General features: G+C 30.5%; 1 protein-coding gene and 1 long non-coding RNA gene across 12 annotated transcripts in view; both read right to left on the minus strand.

The window, feature by feature from the left end:
- LOC145260287 (ral GTPase-activating protein subunit alpha-1-like) overlaps positions 1–23237 on the minus strand; it is a 476501-nt gene that overhangs the window by 121266 nt on the left and 331998 nt on the right. For 10 of the 11 annotated variants that reach the window (XM_080118139.1, XM_080118137.1, XM_080118136.1 and 7 more), the window contains one exon: positions 8862–8897. The exons of the other annotated variant lie outside the window; for it this stretch is intronic. In XM_080118139.1, coding sequence (XP_079974265.1) covers positions 8862–8897 — 36 coding nt within the window. The remainder of the gene's footprint in view (positions 1–8861; positions 8898–23237) is intronic. 11 annotated transcript variants of the gene reach the window in all.
- Positions 14165–21247, minus strand: LOC145260286 (uncharacterized). Its single transcript, XR_013864269.1, has 2 exons — positions 21127–21247; positions 14165–18232 (listed from the first exon to the last, which is right to left on the minus strand). It is a non-coding gene; the product is annotated as an uncharacterized LOC145260286 (long non-coding RNA).

The following is a 23237-nucleotide window of genomic DNA, read 5'->3' on the forward strand; positions in this document are numbered from 1 at the left end:
AAATTTTGAATTATTATGCAGAACATAATTTTTCTCTTGTTTTTTTAAATGTGTCACACAATTTTGACTTCTTATTCAGAGCATAATTTTTCTCTTGTTTTTTTAAATGTGTCACAAAATATTTGAATTCTTATCCAGAACATAATTTTTCTCTTATTTTTTTTAAATGTATCACAAAATTTTGAATTCTTTTGTACAAATCAATTTTTTATATTTTATTTTAGTATAGTGGTATAAAATATTGCATCATTATATAATTCTTAATTTCTTTTACATACAAACATTATATCTCTAACACATCATATAACACAACAGCTTTTAGGCAACATTCGACTCCATTCATCAACATAGCTTTCTTCTATGCTGATAAACAGATTCGAACATTTGGCCTTAAAATATTCCTCAGTTTTTTTTTTTATATCATTTTTTTCATTGGAACCAAAATAATTTTTCCTGAAGCATTTTTTGAGGCTCACAAGCAGTAATGGCTGGGAGGCAGATGTAGAAAATTGAAATTTATTTGTAGTTGCAATTTATGTAGTTTTTTTCATTGTTGCGATCGACTTGTGACACGTGCAATGTCTTGATGAAAGAATGCTTTTTTTCTGTCTTCATTTGTGGCCGTTTATTTTTTTGGTGGGGGGGGTTCTTTCTTCAAACAAATCAATAATCTAATATTTACTATTGATGGTTTTTCCTTTCTCAAGATAATCAATGAACAAAATACCTTTCGAAATCTAGTGGGCAACGACCTTTTCACCTCCCTACTTCCTGCGAGTTCATCTTTGCTCTATCATTATTTTCATGGAAGATGCTCGACTTTCAATCCTTGGTCTCCTTTGCAAATTATTTTCAACAAATACTCGTCTAGCTACAGCAACTGTCAACAATTTCCCTTCCATCTCTATATGTGACTAAAACTAAACGAAAATTCTATGAGCAAAGTATTTTTGACTGGAACCGTCCATCTATGACGTCAGCTAATTTTAGCGCAATCATTTTCAAATCTAATATAAATAAGTTTTTGTTGAACCGTCCTCTAATATAATTAAACTATACGTTCCACCATTACTGATCATCACAATGTTGTCTTATCATCTATTTGACGCTCATTAACCCTTATACTAAAGTGGCCTCCAGTCCTTGATAAACAATGACCTTTAAGTAAAAAGAAAAAAAAAAATCCCAAAATACAGAGGCCAGCAGTTCAATGATAGAAAGTGGATCTTGATTTTACTTTCGGCAGCTGTCTAACCCATTTTCTTTATGTTGTCCTTTAGTTTTCACATTCTATGAACGATGCTTCTGACAAATGGGGAAAAATTGCTGTTTTCTGAGTCAAAATCTATCAAAAACTTATTCTCGGCTAGTTTTTGATCTTTAAGTAGCATTCTATTATTTTTAATTTAATTTTTTTTTTTAATTATTCTTTTCTTTTTAACTTCTTACATCAAGTGGCTTCATGCCTTGTTTGAAATGATTTCCATAAAAAAAAAGATTAAAACAACATTACCTGAGGAAAATAATAGTTTTATAACAATTTCGTCAAATCAATTATTTAATGACTATCTTTTTATAAAGGCTGTGATGAAAAGGGAATTTTTTTTGTCTCAAGAATGAACTCGAAACAACTGAAATAGCATCATGGTATTGCGGAATAGAATTGAAGATGAAGATCATGTCTAGGTTATAACTGGTATCTTGTTTCTACTGAGTTGATTGGGAGTGGGGATGAGTAGAAGCCTTGCCATGAAAGAAACATTTCTTTCTAATTCCTTCATTTCAACTGGACAAACCCCCCCCACATCATCATCACCATTCCATCATCACAATAGGCCTTTTTGGCTCATTAAGATTGCCAGGAACCAAAAACTGGCCACTATAATTAGTGCAGTAAGCTGAGGCTCACTGGGGATGGGGAAGATGACTAGGGTCTGGACAAAGCATTTGATAGACTAATGACAAAGTGAATATCAGGCAGAGGGAAAAGAAGAGTATGCTGGGGGATGGATGAGGGCGGGGGGTAAAGAAGAGAAAAAACTAGGTAGAGGCAGGTAAAGAAATCCCCCCCTCCTCTTGAAAAATAAATACAAAAAAGAAGGAAAGAAATCCATTATTAATAATTTACTGTGTCTTTCTCCATTCAATAGCATCAAATCAAAGACTTGTCAGTGTATAAACGATTGGTTTGACTGAGAAGGTCTCCTCCACTCTCCCTACACATCCCAAACTCCTTCACTTCAAATCAATCCAAGCAACTCCCCTCTCACTGCCCGTCCTATACAAACCCTAACTACAGAGCTTCCAACCTCTTTTTATTCTAATCTGACCCTGCCATTCAAAATTAGTAATAGTTGTAGGAGTGATACAAGTCTTAGCTGGTCCTTATGGAAGTAAGAGATTTGCATGGCACCCCTCCTTCCTCCCCATCATGAAAGGGGGGGGGGGCATGTGAGGGAGGAGATGTAATGTTGTTGATGAAAATGACAAAAATAATGATACTGAAAAGGAATAATGTGTGACAATGACATTAGTAGTAGTAGTAGTAGTAGTAGTAGTAGTAATGACTACAATGCCATTATTATCCTCACTGAAACTATTTCAAATATAATTTTCTAATACTGTAATAATGGCGACGAAAACATAAAATAAAATTCTTCAAAACAAAAAAAAAAAATTTTTAATCTAAAAATTGTTAAAAAAAAAGGGGGGGGGGATTCAAACGAAAAATGCTTTAAAGTCCACAATCAATTTTAGAAACTTACAATTAATTCTTCTTCATCTTATTTATTATTTATTGTGATTTTTTCAGAGTAATTCTTTTATTACAATTTTAAATATTTTTAATAAATTAAAAATAAATACAATGAGTTTAAAGTCATTTTTATTACAATTTTAAATATTTTTAATAAATTAAAAATAAATACAATGAGTTTAAAGTCATTTTTATTACTATTTAAAATATTTTTAATAAATTAAAAATAAATACGATGAGTTTAAATTCCTTTTTTATTTATATTTAAAATATTTTTTAATAAATTAAAAATAAATACAATGAGTTTAAATACATTTTTATTACAATTTTAAATATTTTTTAATAAATTAAAAATAAATACAATGAGTTTAAATGAATTTTTATTACTATTTTAAATATTTTTAATAAAATAAAAATAAATACAATGAGTTTAAATTCATTTTTTTCTACATTTTAAATATTTTTTAATAAATTAAAAATAAATACAATGAGTTTAAATTCATTTTTTATCACTGTTTTAAATATTTTTTAATTAATTAAAATAAATACAATTAGTTTAAATTCATTTTTATTAGCATTTTAAATATTTTTAATTAATTAAGAATATATAAAATGAGTTTAAATTCATTTTGTTTTTACTATTTTAAAGATTTTTAATAAATTAAAAATAAATAAAAGTAGTTTAATTTCATTTTTTATTGCTATTTTAATTTTTCTTATAAATTACAAATAAATACAATGAGGTTAAATTCATTTTTATTACTATTTTAAATATTTTTAATAAACTAAAATAACTATAATGAGTTTAAATGAATTTTTATTACTATTTTAAATATTTTTAATAAATTAAAAATAAGTAAAATGAGTTTAAATTCATTTTTATTACTATTTTAAATATTTTAATAAATTAAAAATAAATACAGTGAGTTTAAATTCATTTTTATTACTATATAAAATATTTTTAATAAATCAAAATAAATACAATGAGTTTAAAGTCATTTTTATTTTATTTAAAATATTTTTAATAAATTGAAATAAATACAATGAGTTTAAATTAATTTTTATTAATATTTTAAATATTTTTAATAAATTAAAATAAATACAAGAATTTTAAATTCATTTTTATTACTATTTTAAATATTCTAATGAATTAAAAATAAATACAATGAGTTTAAATTCATTTTTATTACTATTTTAAATATCTTTAATAAATTAAAAATAAATACAATGAGTTTAAATTAATTTTTATTACTGTTTTAAATATTTTCATAAATTAAAAATAAATACAATGAGTTTAAATTCCTTTTTATTACGATTTCAAATATTTTAATGAATTAAAAATAAATACAATGAATTTAAATTCATTTTTATTACAATTTTAAATATTTTCAATAAATTAAAAATAAATATAATGAGCTGAAATTCATTTTTATTACTATTTAAAACATTTTGAATAAACGTAAAATGAATATAGTGAGTTTAAATGCATTTTTACATTAGTATTTTAAATATTTTAAATGAATTAAAATAAATATTGTGAGTTTAAATTAATTTTTTATTACTATTTTAAATATTTTTAATTAAAAATAAATACAATGAGTTTAAATTCATTTTTTATTATTATTTTAAATATTTTTAATACATTAAAAATAAATACAATTAGTTTTATTTCCTTTTCTTTTCACTATTTTAAATATTTTTAATGAATTAAAAATTAAGTCAATGTGTTTAAATTCATTTTTTATTATTTAAATATATTTTATTAAATTAAAAATAAATACAATGAGTTTAAATTTATTCTTATTACTATTTTAAATATTTTTTAATAAATTAAACATAAATACAATGAGTATAAATTCATTTTTATTACTATTTTAAATATTTTTAATAAATTAAAAATAAATACAATGAGTTTAAAGTCATTCTTATTAATATTTTAAATATTTTGATAAATTAAAAATAAATACAATGAGTTTAAAGTCATTTTTATTACTATTTTAAATATTTTTGTATAAATTAAAAATAAATACAATGAGTTTAAAGTCATTTTTATTACTACTTTAAATATTTTTAATAAATTAAAAATAAATACAATGAGTTTAAAGTCATTTTTATTACTATTTTAAATATTTTTAATAAATTAAAAATAAATACAATCAGATTTAAAGTCATTTTTATTACTATTTTAAATATTTTTAATAAATTAAAAATAAATACAATGAGTTTTAAGTCATTTTTATTAATATTTTAAATATTTTTAATAAATTAAAAATAGATACAATGAGTTTAAAGTCATTTTTATTACTATTTTAAATATTTTTAATAAATTAAAAATAAATACAATGAGTTTTAAATCATTTTTATTAATATTTTAAATATTTTTAATAAATTAAAAATAAATACAATGAGTTTAAATTTATTCTTATTACTATTTTAAATATTTTTAATAAATGAAAAATAAATACAATGAGTTTAAAGTCATTTTTATTAATATTTTAAATATTTTTAATAAATTAAAAATAAATACAATGAGTTTAAAGTCATTTTTATTACTATTTTAAATATTTTTAATAAATTAAAAATAAATACAATGAGTTTTAAGTCATTTTTATTAATATTTTTAATATTTTTAATAAATTAAAAATAAATACAATGAGTTTAAAGTCATTTTTATTACTATTTTAAATATTTTTGTATAAATTAAAAATAAATACAATGAGTTTAAATTCATTTTTATTACAATTTTAAATATTTTTTAATGAATTAAAAATAAATACAATGAGTATAAATTAATTCTTATTAATATTTTAAATATTTTGATAAATTAAAAATAAATACAATGAGTTTAAAGTCATTTTTATTACTATTTTAAATATTTTGTATAAATCAAAAATAAATACAATGAGTTTAAAGTCATTTTTATTACAATTTTAAATATTTTTAATAAATTAAAAATAAATACAATGAGTTTAAAGTCATTTTTATTAATATTTTTAATATTTTTAATAAATTAAAAATAAATACAATGAGTTTAAAGTAATTTTTATGACTATAGTAAATATTTTTAATGAATTAAAAATTAATTCAATGTGTTTAAATTCATTTTTTTATTATTTAAATATATTTTTTTAAATTAAAAATAAATACAATGAGTTTAAACTCATTCTTATTACTATTTTAAATATTTTTTAATAAATTAAAAATAAATACAATGAGTTTAAAGTCATTTTTATTAATATTTTAAATATTTTAAATAAATTAAAAATAAATACAATGAGTTTAAAGTCATTTTTATTACTATTTTAAATATTTTTAATAAATTAAAAATAAATACAATGAGTTTAAAGTCATTTTTATTAATATTTTAAATATTTTTAATAAATTAAAAATAAATACAATGAGTTTAAAATACTTTTTATTAATATTTTAAATATTTTTAATAAATTAAAAATAAATACAATGAGTGTAAAGTACTTTTTATTAATATTTTAAATATTTTTAATAAATTAAAAATAAATACAATGAGTTTAAAGTCATTTTTATTACTATTTTAAATATTTTTAATAAATTAAAAATAAATACAATGAGTTTAAAGTACTTTTTATTAATATTTTAAATATTTTTAATAAATTAAAAATAAATACAATGAGTTTAAAGTCATTTTTATTACTATTTTAACTATTTTAAATATTTTAAATATATTAATTCCATTCTTTTATTGTTGTTTCCCCTTCTTCAAATAATGATCACTCCTTTAACAAAGTCCGCCCAATTTGATTGGCTGTCAGCTTGCATTTCTCGGAATATGCAAACATCAGTTTAGAGTCTTTTTTGCATGGTTACATACTATGCAAGATGGCATAACTGCACACAGAAAAACAAATTCGCCTGTGACTTTCCTGTTGTCTAACGAGGCCAATACTTTCACCACATTCACTTAAGACGATCTAGGCCTATCTGCACAGACGTGACCACCTGTTGGCTTATTGTTTGATAAGCTTCATTTCTGTATGTTTATAAACATCCACAGCAAATCTGGCACGAATACCGATCAAACATTCCCTTCTGTTGACTTATCTATGGATGCACAGACCTTCATGAATATACTGTTTTTTCTATTTCACTTTGCTTACGGTCGTTACACCATACACACGTCATTTTGTGGTGCTTATCAGCTACCATATAAATCTGCCTAAGATAACAATTTGCTTTGCACACATTAACAATTTTCTGACGATTTATTGCTTTTTCTATTTTTTATTTATTGTTATACCCTTATTATTTAGATAGCCATTTTTAGCATGGGGAGGAGACGGTTTTTTGTAACTATTCTGTACTTTCACCTAAGAATTTAATAAAAATAAATTATCGGACAACTTTGTCTTGAAAATAATAAAAACATATGCACAAGTTTTGGTGGTTTTCATTTTTTTCATAGTTTCCTGATTAAATTATTACTTAGATGGAGGGGGTGTAATTAGTTTGTACTTTCATCTAACAATCGAATAAACAAACATATTGTAAACCTAGGATTTACCTTGAAAATAATACATACAACTTTGTGTGGTACAGCAAGTGCATAAGCACCAAAACTAAAAACATAATCACGGGTTTCAGTGATTTTCTGACACTTAAGAAATTTTTTTTTTTTTCTGTTTTTTTTTTTTTGTTTTTTTTCTTATGGTCTGTGCAACAATTTCACACTCAACCTCTGCAGCAGAAAAAATTTTTCCATTTTATTTGCGGACATCATTTCGTATTAACGACCACTGTATGAATAACTTAACAAAAATAAGTCAGTCTAGAAGGATTTCTCATTCATTAAATTACACTAGAACCAATGGTTTTATGATCGACTTTAATATTCCTATGCTTACACTTTTTTTTTATTACTTTTCTGTGTTCAGTTTGCAGGTCATGCACAAGTTTCTTTTTTCTTTTTGGCCTTAATGCACATTTTTTTGTACAGCATTAACTCACCTGCCTTTTTCACATTTATTTTCTTAGAGATATTTTTCCCTTCCTTACACAGGCTAACAACATAACTGTAAGTTTCTATAAATTCATCAAACCAAAACGAATTTATCTCAATCTATATTTCTCCTTCATTGCAAAAACACCAGAACCAATGGTTTCAGGCTTGATTGAAATACGTCTTCATAAACATTCCTTATTTATTAATTTCCTTTATTGGGTGAGGGATCATGCAGATTTACAAACTGTTTTAGAAATTTAACTAACATTCATTTTTTACATTTTTCTTTATTGTTTCACGATTGCTTAAAATATTTCTTCATAAACATTTCTTTTTTTTCCATTATAAGGGGGTGGAAGCACATTCTCTAATATGTTGTTACATGCTTTTTAACATTAATATTAGTGGGAACAATATTAGCTCAGTCTACGATACATAGTTTCAGTTGTTTTTGAGAGGGTAGACTTCTTTCCACAAACCTATTCTGACTGTGTGCCATCTTTCGACCGGGCAACGCCGGTGCACAGGTCCTGCTAATTAAATAAAATCCAATGTTTTAATCATTTATGTGATTTAAATTTTTTTTTTTTTTTAATTATCATGCAAATGTCGATAAAAAAATTAAAATAACATGATTAAGAGAAAGTGCACCAGAGGAGGAGCACATTATTGGCCTGCAAAAAATGCCTGGGCCACCCCATCAGCATTCCAGGGCTAGGCAATAAGCTTTCTCCATCCAAAAAACGGAGGTAAAGCCTGGGAAGATAGACCTCCTAGGACTACTCAGAATGATGCTTCCACCCATCAGATAAAAAGCCACTGAAATGACCCAGTTTCTGCCAGACTGACTGTCGAGGACAGAATCTTGATTAGTGAGTGATTGCAAACACAATTTGACATTAAATGAATCGTGCGAATTGTAATGCTGGCTCTTTAATCCTACTCTTTGACCCGAGTGTCTACTTTTCCCACCATGGTAGGGAGATAAATACAAATTATCATGCAAGTGTTTTTAAGTTTGTATCAACCTATCAATCCTCTCTCTGGGAACAAAGGGAAAGGACTGTTAATTAATTAGTAATATTAATTAGTAATATTAATTAGATATCAACAAAATCAAGCAAGAATTACCTTGTCTGATATCAGTGCGGTCCAACTTAGCCCCCACTAAACAAAAAGAAAAAAAAAAACATTATTTAACGATATAAGAACGGCACATCTGCATCTGTTCATTGTGATCCGACGCAAAGAATATGTAATTTTATAAACAAGTCATTAATATTATTCATACTAGCAGGTCGCCACGTCATAAAATATGTTTAAATATGATATTTTAATTCATGCAGATTTCATATTTATTATTATAAAACCAATCCTCTATTGATTATTATATTGTACCCAATATATAGTAGTGATTTTAAAAGTAAAAGTAAAAATATAACTTTGATGCCATCAGCAAGAATCGAAACCAAAACATTTAGCTCTCCAGCCTTATTCATTACTATCTGAGCCATGTCCATACGCATATAAAAAGTTAAAAAAATAACATTGTTTAACGTATGAATGTATATTTGTGCATGCATAGAAGAGCACCTGCCAAATTCCAATTTTTTTTTTTTTTTATTATATTGGCTCAATGATAAATACGAAATCTGCATAAACTGAAATATCATATTTAAGTGTATTTTACACCGGATGAGCAGCTAGTTTTCAATAATACGTGCTTCATTCATAAGTTTCTTGCAAACATAAGACTAAAGCTTTCCGATTTATTTATAAAAATAAACATTAACATTTTGGTGATCGCAATACAAATTTCTTTATCTTTGAAATAAGTTATAATGGAATCAAAAGAAAGAAGAAATCAATTCGCCTGAGCAATGGTGTGTATGGGGAGAGGTGTTCAACCTACAATTTAGAAACATATGGCAAGTTGTTAAAAACATATGGCAAGTTGTTAAAAATCAAACCAGGTCTGTCACAAAGAAATGTTTAAACACAAATGCAAAACACTTTGCCCATGGGATTAAAGCAATCATTTAATTTTAAAATCGTAAAAAAAACAACATATAGCTAACAGGAGAGGATGAGAGAGGGGGGGGTAAGTGAGACAGAGAGAATGAAAAACAGAAAACCACCTTCTCCTCCCCCTTTTCTCTTATGCTTTGTTAGTCAACCCCGTTGGTTTAATTTAAGAAAATGTTTTAGCCATTTTTTTTTAAATTAAATCACATTAATTAATGACTTCTATTATCAACAAAACCATTGCACATATATAGTAAAAATAAGAGAATACCATTGCAAATTAATAACATAAAACATTAATTTATTATGAATTGTTGAAAAATAATGCAAATTAAGCATCCAAAGATCTCTTTCTTTCTTAATCACCAATCTTTTTTTTTTAAATAAATATTCACTATTATTTGTATACCTGCATACTTACGCAATCATCAGTGTAGGAAGTGATAATTACTACTGGTCAGGAGATTCAAACCCAGTCACAAAATCACCCTTGACTAGCATCTTATCTCAAGGCCACTGGCAATTATGAAAAGAATTGAAGGAAATTAACTGCCTATGAATGTCATATTGGCAGTCATTGGAGAGTACTCAACGACCGGAATTCAAAATATTTTTATTATTCAAATAAACATTTTCTACACAATAAACTTTCGCAATATTCAATATCAAAATTCAATATTCAATTGAAATTAAAAATAAAATTTAAAAAAACTAAATTATTGTTTTTAAAAAGAAAAAAAAAACCTTATATTTTTTAATTTTTGAGATGAAGATTAATTATTCATATCATATGGATACTGTGGACTATTGTTCTCATGTTTGAGTGTTATTTTTGAAATGTTTCGATCGATGTAACCTCTGACCTTCTCCAGGTATCTTGTCGAACACGGGAATGTTTCTGTCGAATTTGGGAATTTGGATGGAATGTTGAATGGAACCCTTTATTTACTTCACGGCAGTATCATGCTCTTGTTCCATCAGCCGTGACTGGATAGAGGTCCTAAGTAATTCACAATTATATTTTTCAGTAGCCACACTGAAGATTGAACCATCAACCTTCAGGTGAAGGTCATTTTATACTTTATTTTTTCAAGTACTCTAACCACTGTGTTATGGGTCCCTGTGGACTGTTCTAGAAGAATTTTAGGAGCCTTAAAAATAGTTTATTTCTAGTTGTAAACATCACTATTAAATAAATACACTTCAATATGATAATTCTCGCTGACGAGGACTACTATTGACCGTAACCAGTTATACAATCCTTTTGAAATTTTCATCTCTATTTTTCTCGTTATGTACTGAATATTTGTTAATGAAACCTATATGAAATATGTTCCTTATTAAATTTTAAAGATTTTCTATTCTGAAAGAAGTTTTTAAAAATTTAATCTAAAAAAGTTATTTTAAAGTTTAAAAAAAAAAAAAAATTCAGATTTTCTCATTATTCAGACCTGTATTACAAAGAGGAGGTTGCAAAAAATGAGTTGTGGTGTGAGGAGAAATACAAACTGAAACAGAGAGAATATAATCAGACCTGTAATAATACAAAGAGGGGGTTGCAAAAATGAGTTGTGATGTGAGGAGAAATACAAACTGAAATAGAGAGGAGAGTTTTAAAATATAATCTTAAAAAGATAAGATACAAGTTAGAAAAGCATTTCATCCAAGGCATGAAAATTGTTAAACAAAATGTTTTTACTATAGGCTTTAAAAATAAAGGTACAAGATTCAATTTGAAATTTATTTACCTTCAAAGTGCACTTTTATAAATTTTACAAAGTAAGGTATAAAAATTTAATTTAAATTGAATAAAAAATTATCTTGGATTTATTTTATGTAATGTACATTCTGTTGCACTTTAAAAACATTATCTTTCATCTAGCAATTAATGATATAGATATAAAATTTTCAATGATTCTTTTTTTAAAAGTGCAACAGAATGTACATTACATAAAATAAATCCAAGATAATTTTTTGATTCAATTTAAATTAAATTTTTATACCTTACTTTGTAAAATTTATAAAAGTGCACTTTGAAGGTAAATAAATTTCAAATTGAATCTTGTACCTTTATTTTTAAAGCCTATAGTGAAAACATTTTGTTTAACAATTTTCATGCCTTGGATGAAATGCTTTTCTAACTTGTATATATATATATATATATATATATATATATATATATATATATGATGATGATGATATGATGATTGCTGCATCTTTCCAGATAATCGCCGTCACATTGAGTTCTCCCAATCTCGTCATCCATGCCATTTTAGATGACTCTGCACTCCCGCCACAGATTTGCACATCTTGAAGCAGATGTGGCATACAAATTGAGCAAATTCCACTGAGCTGACTTTCTCTGGAGGTTGAAGGGTATTTCTATGAACAATCACACATCTTCTCAAACCAGCAGTAGATTTGCAAACTTTGCTGCATGTTAAACAGATCATTTGGTTCAAAGTTGACCTGAACAGGAGTTTTGTGCGACTTAAGGTGGTTGACGTAGCCAGCTTTTGACAAAAGCACTCGTTCACAAGTGTTGCATTTTCAGCTCTGTGTGTCATGGTTAAGACTATCAATTAAACCTTTGCGAACCTCTCGCTTCGGATTGCTGTGGGTCTGCTTTCTTTGCTCTAGAGCATCACAACTTTCACGTACAAGCTTTCACCACATCGATTTTTGCAGAGTAATTTATATATATATATATATATTTAACAATTCTTGCTGACATTTTTTAAGCGATGACCTGTACATTTCAGTTGACCTATATTATTTTGCCCTATATATATTTTCGCGCCTTTAACATTTCCTGTCTGGGTCAGTTTGACTTTTGTTTCCCTTTATTTTATATTTTATATTTAACTTTATCATTTTTTTTTTCTTTCTCTTCCTAGATCTTTTTTATTTATAGTTATGTCTCAGAAGTAGAGTGAAAAGCACATCTTATTTTTCTTTTATTAATATTATTTTTTCCTTGTACACATTTTTGTGAATTATTCCATGGATTTCTGCCTTTGGATTATTATGGACCATCTTCTTCCAATTACGGGATTTCCTTGGATTTTACTTGTACAAATGGAAATTCTTTTAACTTTGAAGTTTTACATTTGGATTTTACTGTCACTGGATTTTTTATCTTCCACCAGACTATCCATTAATGTGTAATCACCTTTTTCTTTACCATATTCCCTCTGCTTAACTTATTTTGTTTTCAAGTAAGATCTTTGACTTATTTGTTGTTTCATCAAATACTTCTGCATGCAAAATCCGATCCCGCATTTTGCTAATTCCTACCCTCTGATTAGAAGGAGAGTATTTCTTAGAAACTCCGCGGATTAAGGACTATCCATTTATCTAGTGTTTCCTTTTCAGATTAAATATGTTTTTAACTCATTTCAAAGTGTTTTTTTAACATATTTCATTAACTGTTTGCTCATATATATATATATATATATATATATATATATATATATATACACACACACACACACATAAGCAAAATCACATTTACACATTGGATGGATGACCATTTGGGAAAGCTAGGCACTGTAGGTACTGTGCTGAGACATAGAAATTTCCAGGTTGGTATCTGGGGGGCACGCTTTATTCACTGGGAGAGATGCATCCCCCCCCCCAGTCTTTGTTAAGACATGCATCTAGAAGAAAGAAAACATGTAACCCCTTAGGTTTACTGTATTCTCTGTCCTGTGGCAATTATTGAACTGACAAAGATTAGTAGTTGTAATAAACAAGTGTGGTTGGTTCTACACAAAGCCTTCACCACAATAAACAAATCATCTGTGTGGATTTCCGAACAACTTAGTTGTTGTGACGGGACCTCATACATCGAAATCAATGGGAGAGTCGATAATATATACACAATAAATGAAGTTAAGCAATGTTGAGCCTGGTTAGTACTAGATCAGATGGATGACTATTTGAATCTATGAAGGTGCTGTATGCAGGTGGAAGGTTAGGTCAAGCCTCCTGTTTTCTAATGTGTGTAGTGATGGCGTGCTCATGCATAAACAGTCATATAAAAAGATGATGGAGTTCGTTAAACTATCATCTTAACTGCACTCACAAAATGATGATTTTTATCTTTGTAAAGTGCTGTAAAAATGCTGTTAATCAATCCGTGAACAAGTCGTCAAATATACCATTTTTTAACTTTGATAATGTAATCGTCTTAAAATATAATTATTACTCAAATTTAAAAGATCCACTGTAATAATCAGAATACATTGTGATGTTATATTAAAATCCTTTTTTTTTTTTTTTTTTGTTTTTTTTTTTTTGTTATTTACTTGCATCATTCCATTCCTCTCTTGGAATTGCATTAATCAATACCTGAACGTTGCTATGCTGCTGAATACAGTTGTATGTCTACTGTGACGTCATCAAAGTTCTTTTTTTTTCTCTTTTTTCTTTTTTTTTTTTTTTTTTTTTTTTTTACATCATTCCATTCCTCTTTCTACTTATTTATATCATTCACCTTTTATTTACTTCCTTTCCTCATCGAAAAGTCGGGTACAATTCAATTTTTTTTTTTTTGTAGCACTTGTAAGAAACATTGCGTATGCAAGAAGTGAAAGTACTGGTAGGTTGAGAAATGATAACCAGTTTATGTGCAAGAAGTGTACGACAATGAAGATGGATGAGAATTCAGATGTGGAGAAGTATGTTAGATATTGGCCGGACAATGCCGATAAAATTATTTATGTTAAAATGTTTTAATAGAAAAGAATGTTAGAACACCAACAATAATTCAAAAATAGGTCTGACCTCTAGAGTCTAACGTAGCATTACATATAAGTCACTTAAGTTGAAGTGGACTTAGGGAGAGAGAGCTTGAAAGCTACGTATCATTTTTTAGTCAAGAATCGGGAGTGAGAGAGTAGACAAAGTTGAAGTCTAGAAGGGGCAGAGACGGTCTTCAGATCCTCATGGCTCCCACTAGAGGGGATCAGAAATGGCGAGTGTCTAGGACCAGTGTTGCAGTTTTTCGATGAGGCAAACATTCGATAAATAACGCTGCTGTAAATACCACCAAGACTTCGAGTTGTACGAATCTTTATTTGCAGCTTTCCGAGGATCCGTCGAACAAGACCAAAGATGGACCAGATACGTTTCTCCGATTGGTTGATGAAAAATCCTAGAGAACTGTTATCCCTTTTTGTTGCAAATATTACATGTTTGTCATTAAACTGTATTGACACTGTTGTAAGTGTTATACATGTATAATTCAAAAACAATAGAAAAACTAGATTAGACGAACACACGTATATATATATGCACGTCATATACATGACTGTGACACATATATATACACACATTCATTACATTTTATACCACTAGACAATATGCAAATTTAGACCCGTGTGTGTGTGTGTATATATATATATATATATATATATATATATAATAGAAAAATCTTATTGAAAACTAATTCAAATTTTCAAAAAACATTATAAACCTGTAAAGAAAGTATACAAAATTCTAATTATTCAACAAGGAGTACAAATAAACTCAAAAAATGCAATTCTTCTCATCAGAGAAAAGAGGTTTGCAAAATATACAATAAATTTTGCAGGTTAATGCGTTAAAAGAAACTACAAATATGAAATTAATCATACTTGCATAAAAAATAGTTATTAAACAGCGAAAATTTATAGAGATTCAAAATGATTTTGAAAGCAGGAAAATGGGTAAAAGGGAGAAAAAGAATTGCATTTTTCAAAACAATGCGGAATAAGGTCTTTCAAGTTTATCTGTACTCCTTTCTCCTATACTCCTTTACTCCTTGTTGGATAATTAAAATTCTCTTTACCTTCTTTACAGGTTTATAAAGTTTTTGTGAAAATTTGAATTAATTTTTAACAAGATTTTTCTATTATATTTAAGTTCTATCTTCTTTTTGCATTTATTGAGCTTTTACTTCTGGTTTAATCCAAATATAAATATTATATACTAATTCAGTATATAATATTTATATTCATTTTGATTTTTGCATTTGCAAACTTAATATTACCTTTTCTGTTCTATATATATACTAGCCTGGGCGCCTGGCATTGCCCGGGTGTTTCAAGGTGTGTGTTGAGCAAAAAAAACAAAAAAAATTTTTTTTAATTTAAAAAAAAAATAATAAAAAAGTGGTAGTAGGCAGGCAGGCTCGAACCCATACCATGAAGGAGGAAAAAAATGTGGAAAACAAAAAAAAATATGTGACGTGTTTGCTGGTGCGCCCATTGCTTAACCGGAATTGATGTAGGTTTAAATTAAGGCTAGACAATCAAAAAGAGGGAATGACTTTCGAAAATATCAGCAAAAAAAACGACCCCTCCCTATAAAAAAGTGCCCAGTTGAGGGTGAAGGAAATGATGTTTTGGCCAATTTTTCGATATTTGTGTCTGAAGGGTCGAGCTTCAAAACGATACCGATCTTGTGAAAATCCGTCACCTGTCAAAAGTTTTAGGCAGACATACATACATGCATACATACATTTAAACAGACAGTTAAGATTTATATCATAAATACACACACACACGTATATATAATATACCCCCACTTGACAATAGAACAAGTACATCTGGATGGTGAGGCTATTAATGCTCTCAAAAAACTTTCTTATCTTGGTTAAACCACTGGAGCATGAGTTGATTAGATGCTAGCATGATTGTAAGAATTAAGAAAGGATAGAAAGGGAATTTCTGGCATTACTAACCAGCATAGCATTACCACAATTAACCAAGGGAAGTTATCAAGCATGTGTGTATCTATTGTGATGATTTTGTTTTTGAAATCACTCTAAACAAGGCAGGAAGCCACTTGATGTAAAAAGTTAATGAAAAAAATAAAACTTCAGAGTTAAAAACTAGCCAGCAATGAGTGTGAGATAAATAAATTTCAACCCAGAAAGCAGCAATTCTTCCCCCTATGTCAGAAACATCGCACCTGGAATGTGAGGAGTTAAAGACAAAATAAAGGAAGCGGGAGTTACGAGTTTGACGAAAGTAAACCTAAAGTCCACCTTCTACTTTTTCCGTGAATGGAAAAGAAACCTGACCAGTGAGGGTTGAGGACATGCGTTGCATGGAGAGAAATGATATGAGAATGATACTATGGATGTGTAATGCGAGTCTTAAAGGAAGATTAAATCTGGACAATATAGGGAAATGCTATGGCCATGCCGGAAAGAATAGATGAGAGTTTGTGGATTAGTACATTATTTGAAATAGCAGGGTCATCCTATAGGATGAGGCCAAGGAAAATATGAGAGGAAGTAATAAGGATGGGCTTGAGAGAAAAAGAAATAAAGACCTAGATTAGTTTGGAAGGCAATTTATAAAAGCCGTCCAACACATGCCTGCATGCAAAACAGACACCATGATGATGAAGATGATGATATATGTTGGTGTCTTCACAACTGTTTACATTAGGATTTTATTTTAAACAATTGTTTTCAATTAACTAGCGGGGGCACCTGGTCTTGCCTAGTCGTAAAATATGTTTAAATTCATTTTAATTCAAGCTGATTTCATATTTATTATTACAGAACTAATTCTCAATTGATTATTATATTGTACCTAATTTCAAAAGTTAAAAAAAAATAATAACTTTAAATGTAATTTGAATATTATAGTTATGCTAATTTCAAAAGTTAAAAAAAAAATAACTTAAAATGTAATTTGAATATTATATTTATGCTAATTTCAAAACGTTTACAAGCTAACCCTGTAACATTAACTAACCACGCAGGGTCGCAGAAATACCTGGAGTAGGACCCAGGCGCGGAGCAAACCCTCTCAGGGCTGATGGACCCAGTAGATCTTCCCAGATCACCCGTCTAGGAGAAGGAAAACTCTGAAACTAAACCAAAGGGGAGGGAGGCCTCTTCAGTCTTGGATGACAACCTTCCTAGAGCTGGTGACTCAAACAAATTACCGGTCTGCAAACCTAAATTGCTTAAGGAGTAGATAGACTCTGTCTATCGCCCGGCTTCCATACTCCTTTGCCTATTAGTCAGGCGCAGAGACACTATCACAAGTGAATTGACAAAACACTTAGTGATAGATCTTGTTTCTTGTCTAGGGCATTGAATGCCGTTCCCCCACTCCCGACACATCCCACCCCTCATAACTGCTTGAGTACCACGCATGCCTGTGCAATTAGATTGGGGTGGTCTTCTTCTGATGGGCTGAGGGTACTGGATTGACAGTTCCTGGCTGCTGTTTCCGACTGGTAGTACAGGTGCCCTAACTCTTTGGTAGCGCTTAGAGCGGCTGCTCCATCAACAGTTGTATAATATCGGGTTGTTTGTAGTGCCATGTCGCGCGTGGAAAGGGACCCTGCACTCATCCCCGATGGGCTTTCCCGAGGCCACAGTCCTAGTTGAAGAAAGGTCAGCCAATGGTCTGATTGTGTTGCATGTCTGATATCCTGCATAACCTCTTGTTCAGCTCCCCCTCACCTAACTGAAACTCTTTAAAAACATGATGACACTACAATAAAAAAAATAAGGTCAAACCAGGCCTAGGGACAAACAAATTCAACTTGCCTCCTCCCTTGAGGCTTGCATTCACTAACAGCCGTGGGCTTAGAACTAATTTAGCTGATGTTGAAGCATTTCTCCTAACAAATACCCCGGATATCTTAGCACTAAGCGAGACTAACCTACACTCCTCCATACCCTCTAACTACTTTAACATGCCTGGCTATCTCCCACTCTGCCGTAAGGACTCTGACAGACATATGCACGGACTTGGAGTCTACATTCGTAACACCCTCCCCCTGACTAGAGAAACAAACCTAGAAACGGACGATCAAGCCTTTATGTGCTTTAGACTAAACATACAACACAACATTAGCTACTTTTATTTTCTCTACCGCTCTCCCTCAACCCAGGATTGCACCATAATAAACAAAGTCTCTGACAGTATAGACACAGCACTCTCCCTCGACACTAGCGGCCAAGTCCATGTATTTGGTGACTTTAATGTTCACCACAAAAACTGGCTTGGATTCTCTACTCACACAGATGCAGCGGGCAGCACAACACATAGTTTTGCTATATCTCACTCCCTATCACAAATGGTTACGTTTCCAACCCATTTCCCTTACCAGCAAGAACAATAAGCATCACTTCTAGATCTGTTTCTGACTACAGTTCCCGAGGATTGTACAACAAATGCTGACAGCCCACTCGGGAATGCTGACCATGCAGTGATAATGGTAGAAATCGCCCTAAATTCTAGACCCAAAACTGAAGAGCCAGTGCTCAAAACAACGAGATATTATAAAAAGGCTGACTGGGAAGCCATCAGAGATCTTATCAGAGATGCCCCATGGGGAAATATTTTTTCTCTTCCTGCTGAACAGTGCGCAAATGAGACCACTGAATGGTTCAAAACTGCAATGGAAGCACATGTTCCCATGCGGAAATTTTATAGCAAGCCCCACTCTCCCCAATGGTTTACTTCAACTTGCGCAACTGCCATTGCTCAAAGGCAGCATGCATACCGCAGATTTAACCGACATAAGTCCAGTTCAAACAAACAGAAGTACATAGAAGCTAGAAATAACGTTAAGAAAGAAATAGCGACAGCCAAGAGAGAATTTACTGAAACCACTAAAAAACGCATCGAAGCACAAAAATTAGGAAATCGTGACTTCTGGAAAATCTACAACAGTGTAGTAAATAATGGGCAATCAACAATTCCCCCACTAACCAACAATCACGAGGTTGTTTGCTCAGCAACCGACAAAGCTAATATGCTTGCCAGCCGGTTTGCCTCAAACTCCACATTGGACCCTTCCAACCACCCCTGCCTGACTTTCCTTTGCGGACAGACGCCACACTAGACGATCTAAAAATCACCCCTGCTCAGGTACATGCTATCATAAAAAATCTTGACACTTCAAAAGCATGTGGACCTGATCTCATCCCAGCTGTGCTATTAAAAAGTGCTCAGCCGAAGTAGCTCCAGTTCTCTCCAAACTCTACAACAAATGCCTTAATGAATCATGCTTTCCGGGCTGTTGGAAAACCGCTTCTGTGGTACCAATATTCAAGAATTCTGGCGAAAGAACTGACCCATCAAATTATCGCCCCATTAGCCTCCTCCCACTTTTCGCCAAAATATTTGAGACCATAATTAACCATGCTCTAGTCAGGCATCTTACAGATGCTAAACTTCTGACTGACAAACAATATGGATTTAGACAAGCCTGTTCCATAGCTGACATCCTCACTGTAATCTCTGAACGTATATACCATTCACTGGACAAAGCGGGGGAGGGCAGAGCGGTAGCTCTAGATACATCTAAGGCTTTTGACAGGGTATGGCACAAGGGTCTCCTCAGGAAAATTAAATCATACGGTATCACTGGTAGAATACTTAGCATAATTAAATCCTTCTTAGATAAGAGAAAAATCCAGGTTGTCCTCGACAGTCAAACATCTAAACAGTGTGATATAAATGCGGGAGTGCCTCAGGGGTCTATTCTTGGACCTCTATTGTTCCTGATATTTATTAATGACCTCCCCAACAAAATTGCTTCTGAGATGGGTATATATGCTGATGACACTACACTCTATAACAGGCATGACAGGAAAACAAATGAACACATATCTAAAGAAATGGCAAAAACACTACAGGATGACCTCCAATCTGTAGTGGAATGGGGACATAAATGGATGGTCACATTCAATGCTGCCAAGACTAAACTGGTTTCCTTCAATAATTACAAGAAACCTTCTCTTCCACCAATAGCAATGGCCAGTGACTCCCTGTCAGAGAGTATATCTTTCAAACTGCTTGGCCTAATGTTCACAGGAAACATGAGTTGGAACAATTATATTGAACACATTGCCAGGGCCGCTGCAAAATAGGTAGGCTCTCTCTACCATGCTAGAAAACTACTGACACCTGAAAGTATCCTGTATCTCTATAAGGCCACCTTTCGCCCATGTATGGAGTATTGTTGTCACATCTGGGCTGGTGCGTCTACTACTAGTCTCTCGTTCCTAGACAAGGTTCAAAAAAGAGTTGCCAATCTGATAGGCCCTGAACTGGCATCTAAGCTTCAGCCTCTGTCCCATCGACAAAACGTTGCATCCCTCTGCTTGTTCTACAAGTATTTTAATGGTGAATGCTCTGACGAACTGCAGACACTTGTGCCCCCACGACGCAGACACCCTAGACAAACCCGACAGGCAGCTAAATCCCACCCCCACACAGTAGAGATCCCTAGATGTAAAAGATCTTTCTACTCCAGTAGTTTCTTCCCCAGAACCGCTAGACTCTGGAATTCCATTCCAGGATCCTGCTTCCCTAACTGTACTGACATGCAGAAATTCAAGTGCAACGTGAACCGACATCTTGCTGCCCAAATCCCTACATAGTGCCCCAGTAGTTGCTGACCCTGATAGTAGCCCCCTACACCAAAGTGGCAATGTGCCTTGTTTGGGGGGAAAATGTAATAAAAAATTTAAAAAAAAAAATAAAAAAAAAAAAACGTTTAAAAAAAAAAGTTAAAAAAAAAAAGTTAAAAAAAAAAAGTTAAAAAAAAAAAATAAATAATTTTAAATGTAATTTGAATATTATATTTACGCTAATTTCAAAAGTTAAAAAAAAATAACTTTAAATGTAATTTGAATATTATATTTATGCTAATTACAAAAGTTTAAAAAAAATAACTTTAAATGTAATTTGAATATTATATTTATGCTAATTACAAAAGTTTTAAAAAAATAACTTTAAATATAATTTGAATATTATATTTATGCTAATTATAAAAGTTTAAAAAAAATAACTTTAAATGTAATTTGAATATTATATTTACGCTAATTTCAAAAGTTTAAAAAAAAATAATATCAGGAAGAATCGAAACCAAAATATTTAGCGCTCCAGCCGCATTCTCTACCATTTCAGCTATCGACAGATAGATATGAAAGATTCAATATTAAACCACTTCAAGCTATGAATGAATTTACGCAAGTGCAAAACTAATAGAAATATGTCGGCAAGTTGGATATTTTACGTTTCAACTTGCCGACATATCTGTACGCGTTATTCATCCATCCAAACAAAGATTTCAATCGTTATAAACCATCCTTGGTATATGATTACTATTTCCTGTTAATTTCAGTGTTATGTGACCAGGAGTTTAAGGGTTTATCGGTTAAATATTTACAAGCACATCTACTGTTTTATTTATATAGACTAGCAGGACCTGTGGAAATTCTACAGTGGCATCTTTCCTATGTAATGTACTGCTGCTGGGCATTCTGTTGACATTCAACGTGAATGGAGACCCCAGGATATTATTGTAGCCCTTTTGTTAAAACTAAACGTGCCTAAATCAAAACATGGATTCCATGAACAAAGCTTCTTTCTTAGAACTGCACGCCTGTGGAACTCTGTTCCGTCTGCCTGCTTCCCACCTGACTACAACTTGGATGTCTTTAAGTCTAACGTTAACAAATTCCTAATGAACCGCCCCCTTAAGTAAACACTTCCTCAAATCTCCACACTAACGTACTGTAATTGCAATAACCCTTATCCCTGAGTGGCTTCCGGGCCTTGATAAGTGGTGACCACCGTGCAAAAAAAAAAAAAAAAAAAAAAAAAAAAAAACTGTAAAAGTATTTATCTAAGTAATCTGGTTATTATGATTGTTCTCCAATATCCATATAGAAGGATGGGACATATTTTCATTGTATGGAAGCCCAACGCAAACAGAAACCCCACGATATCAATATACACTCTTTAGACACAACAGATACTACCCTTGGATCCTAGCCAGAAGAGAAAGAAGGTATATTTTAGTTTCACATGCGGCCCAAAAGCAACATCATTTTTTTTTATTTTTACATTGCGTCTTTGGTGATCGGGAGATCCTATTTATTAAAAGGGAGGATAGCAGGTGATAATATACTACAAACATTAAGTTAGCGTATCTATACACTAATTTAATGTTCATAGTAGGTTACCACCTGCTATCTTCCTTTTTAATAAGTAGGATCTCCCGATCGGATAATTTATAATCTGGAAAGCGTTACACATGCACATTAAAGATATTACGGTAGCATGTAAACATGACTGATGATGATGATGATGATGATGATCTAAAATATTCGTGTACAGATGAAGTGTGCACGATGCCAAACAAACATGCAAGATGTCATCATCATTGGGTCTTAGTAGCATACGGATGCCCAACATGGCCAAGCACAACTACTGTTCGAGTTAGAAACAATGAAAGTGTTTAATAAATCAAATTTGAGATTTTTTTTAATGTGAAATATGTTTGAGGCTTTTGTCAGCAGACATGTTGACGACATGTGAACAGTTGTAAGTTGATTAAACAAAGTGTTAGTCTTTTATTGAAAGAAATTTTTTGTTGATTATCTCCCATTTAACGTCGTTGGTTTTATAAACTTTCTATTCTTTGAAGTCTTTAACAGATTATGTGCAC

Source organism: Euprymna scolopes, chromosome 36 (assembly GCF_053919585.1).
Source record: "Euprymna scolopes isolate OS-2025 chromosome 36, ASM5391958v1, whole genome shotgun sequence".
Lineage (NCBI taxonomy): Eukaryota > Metazoa > Mollusca > Cephalopoda > Sepiida > Sepiolidae > Euprymna > Euprymna scolopes.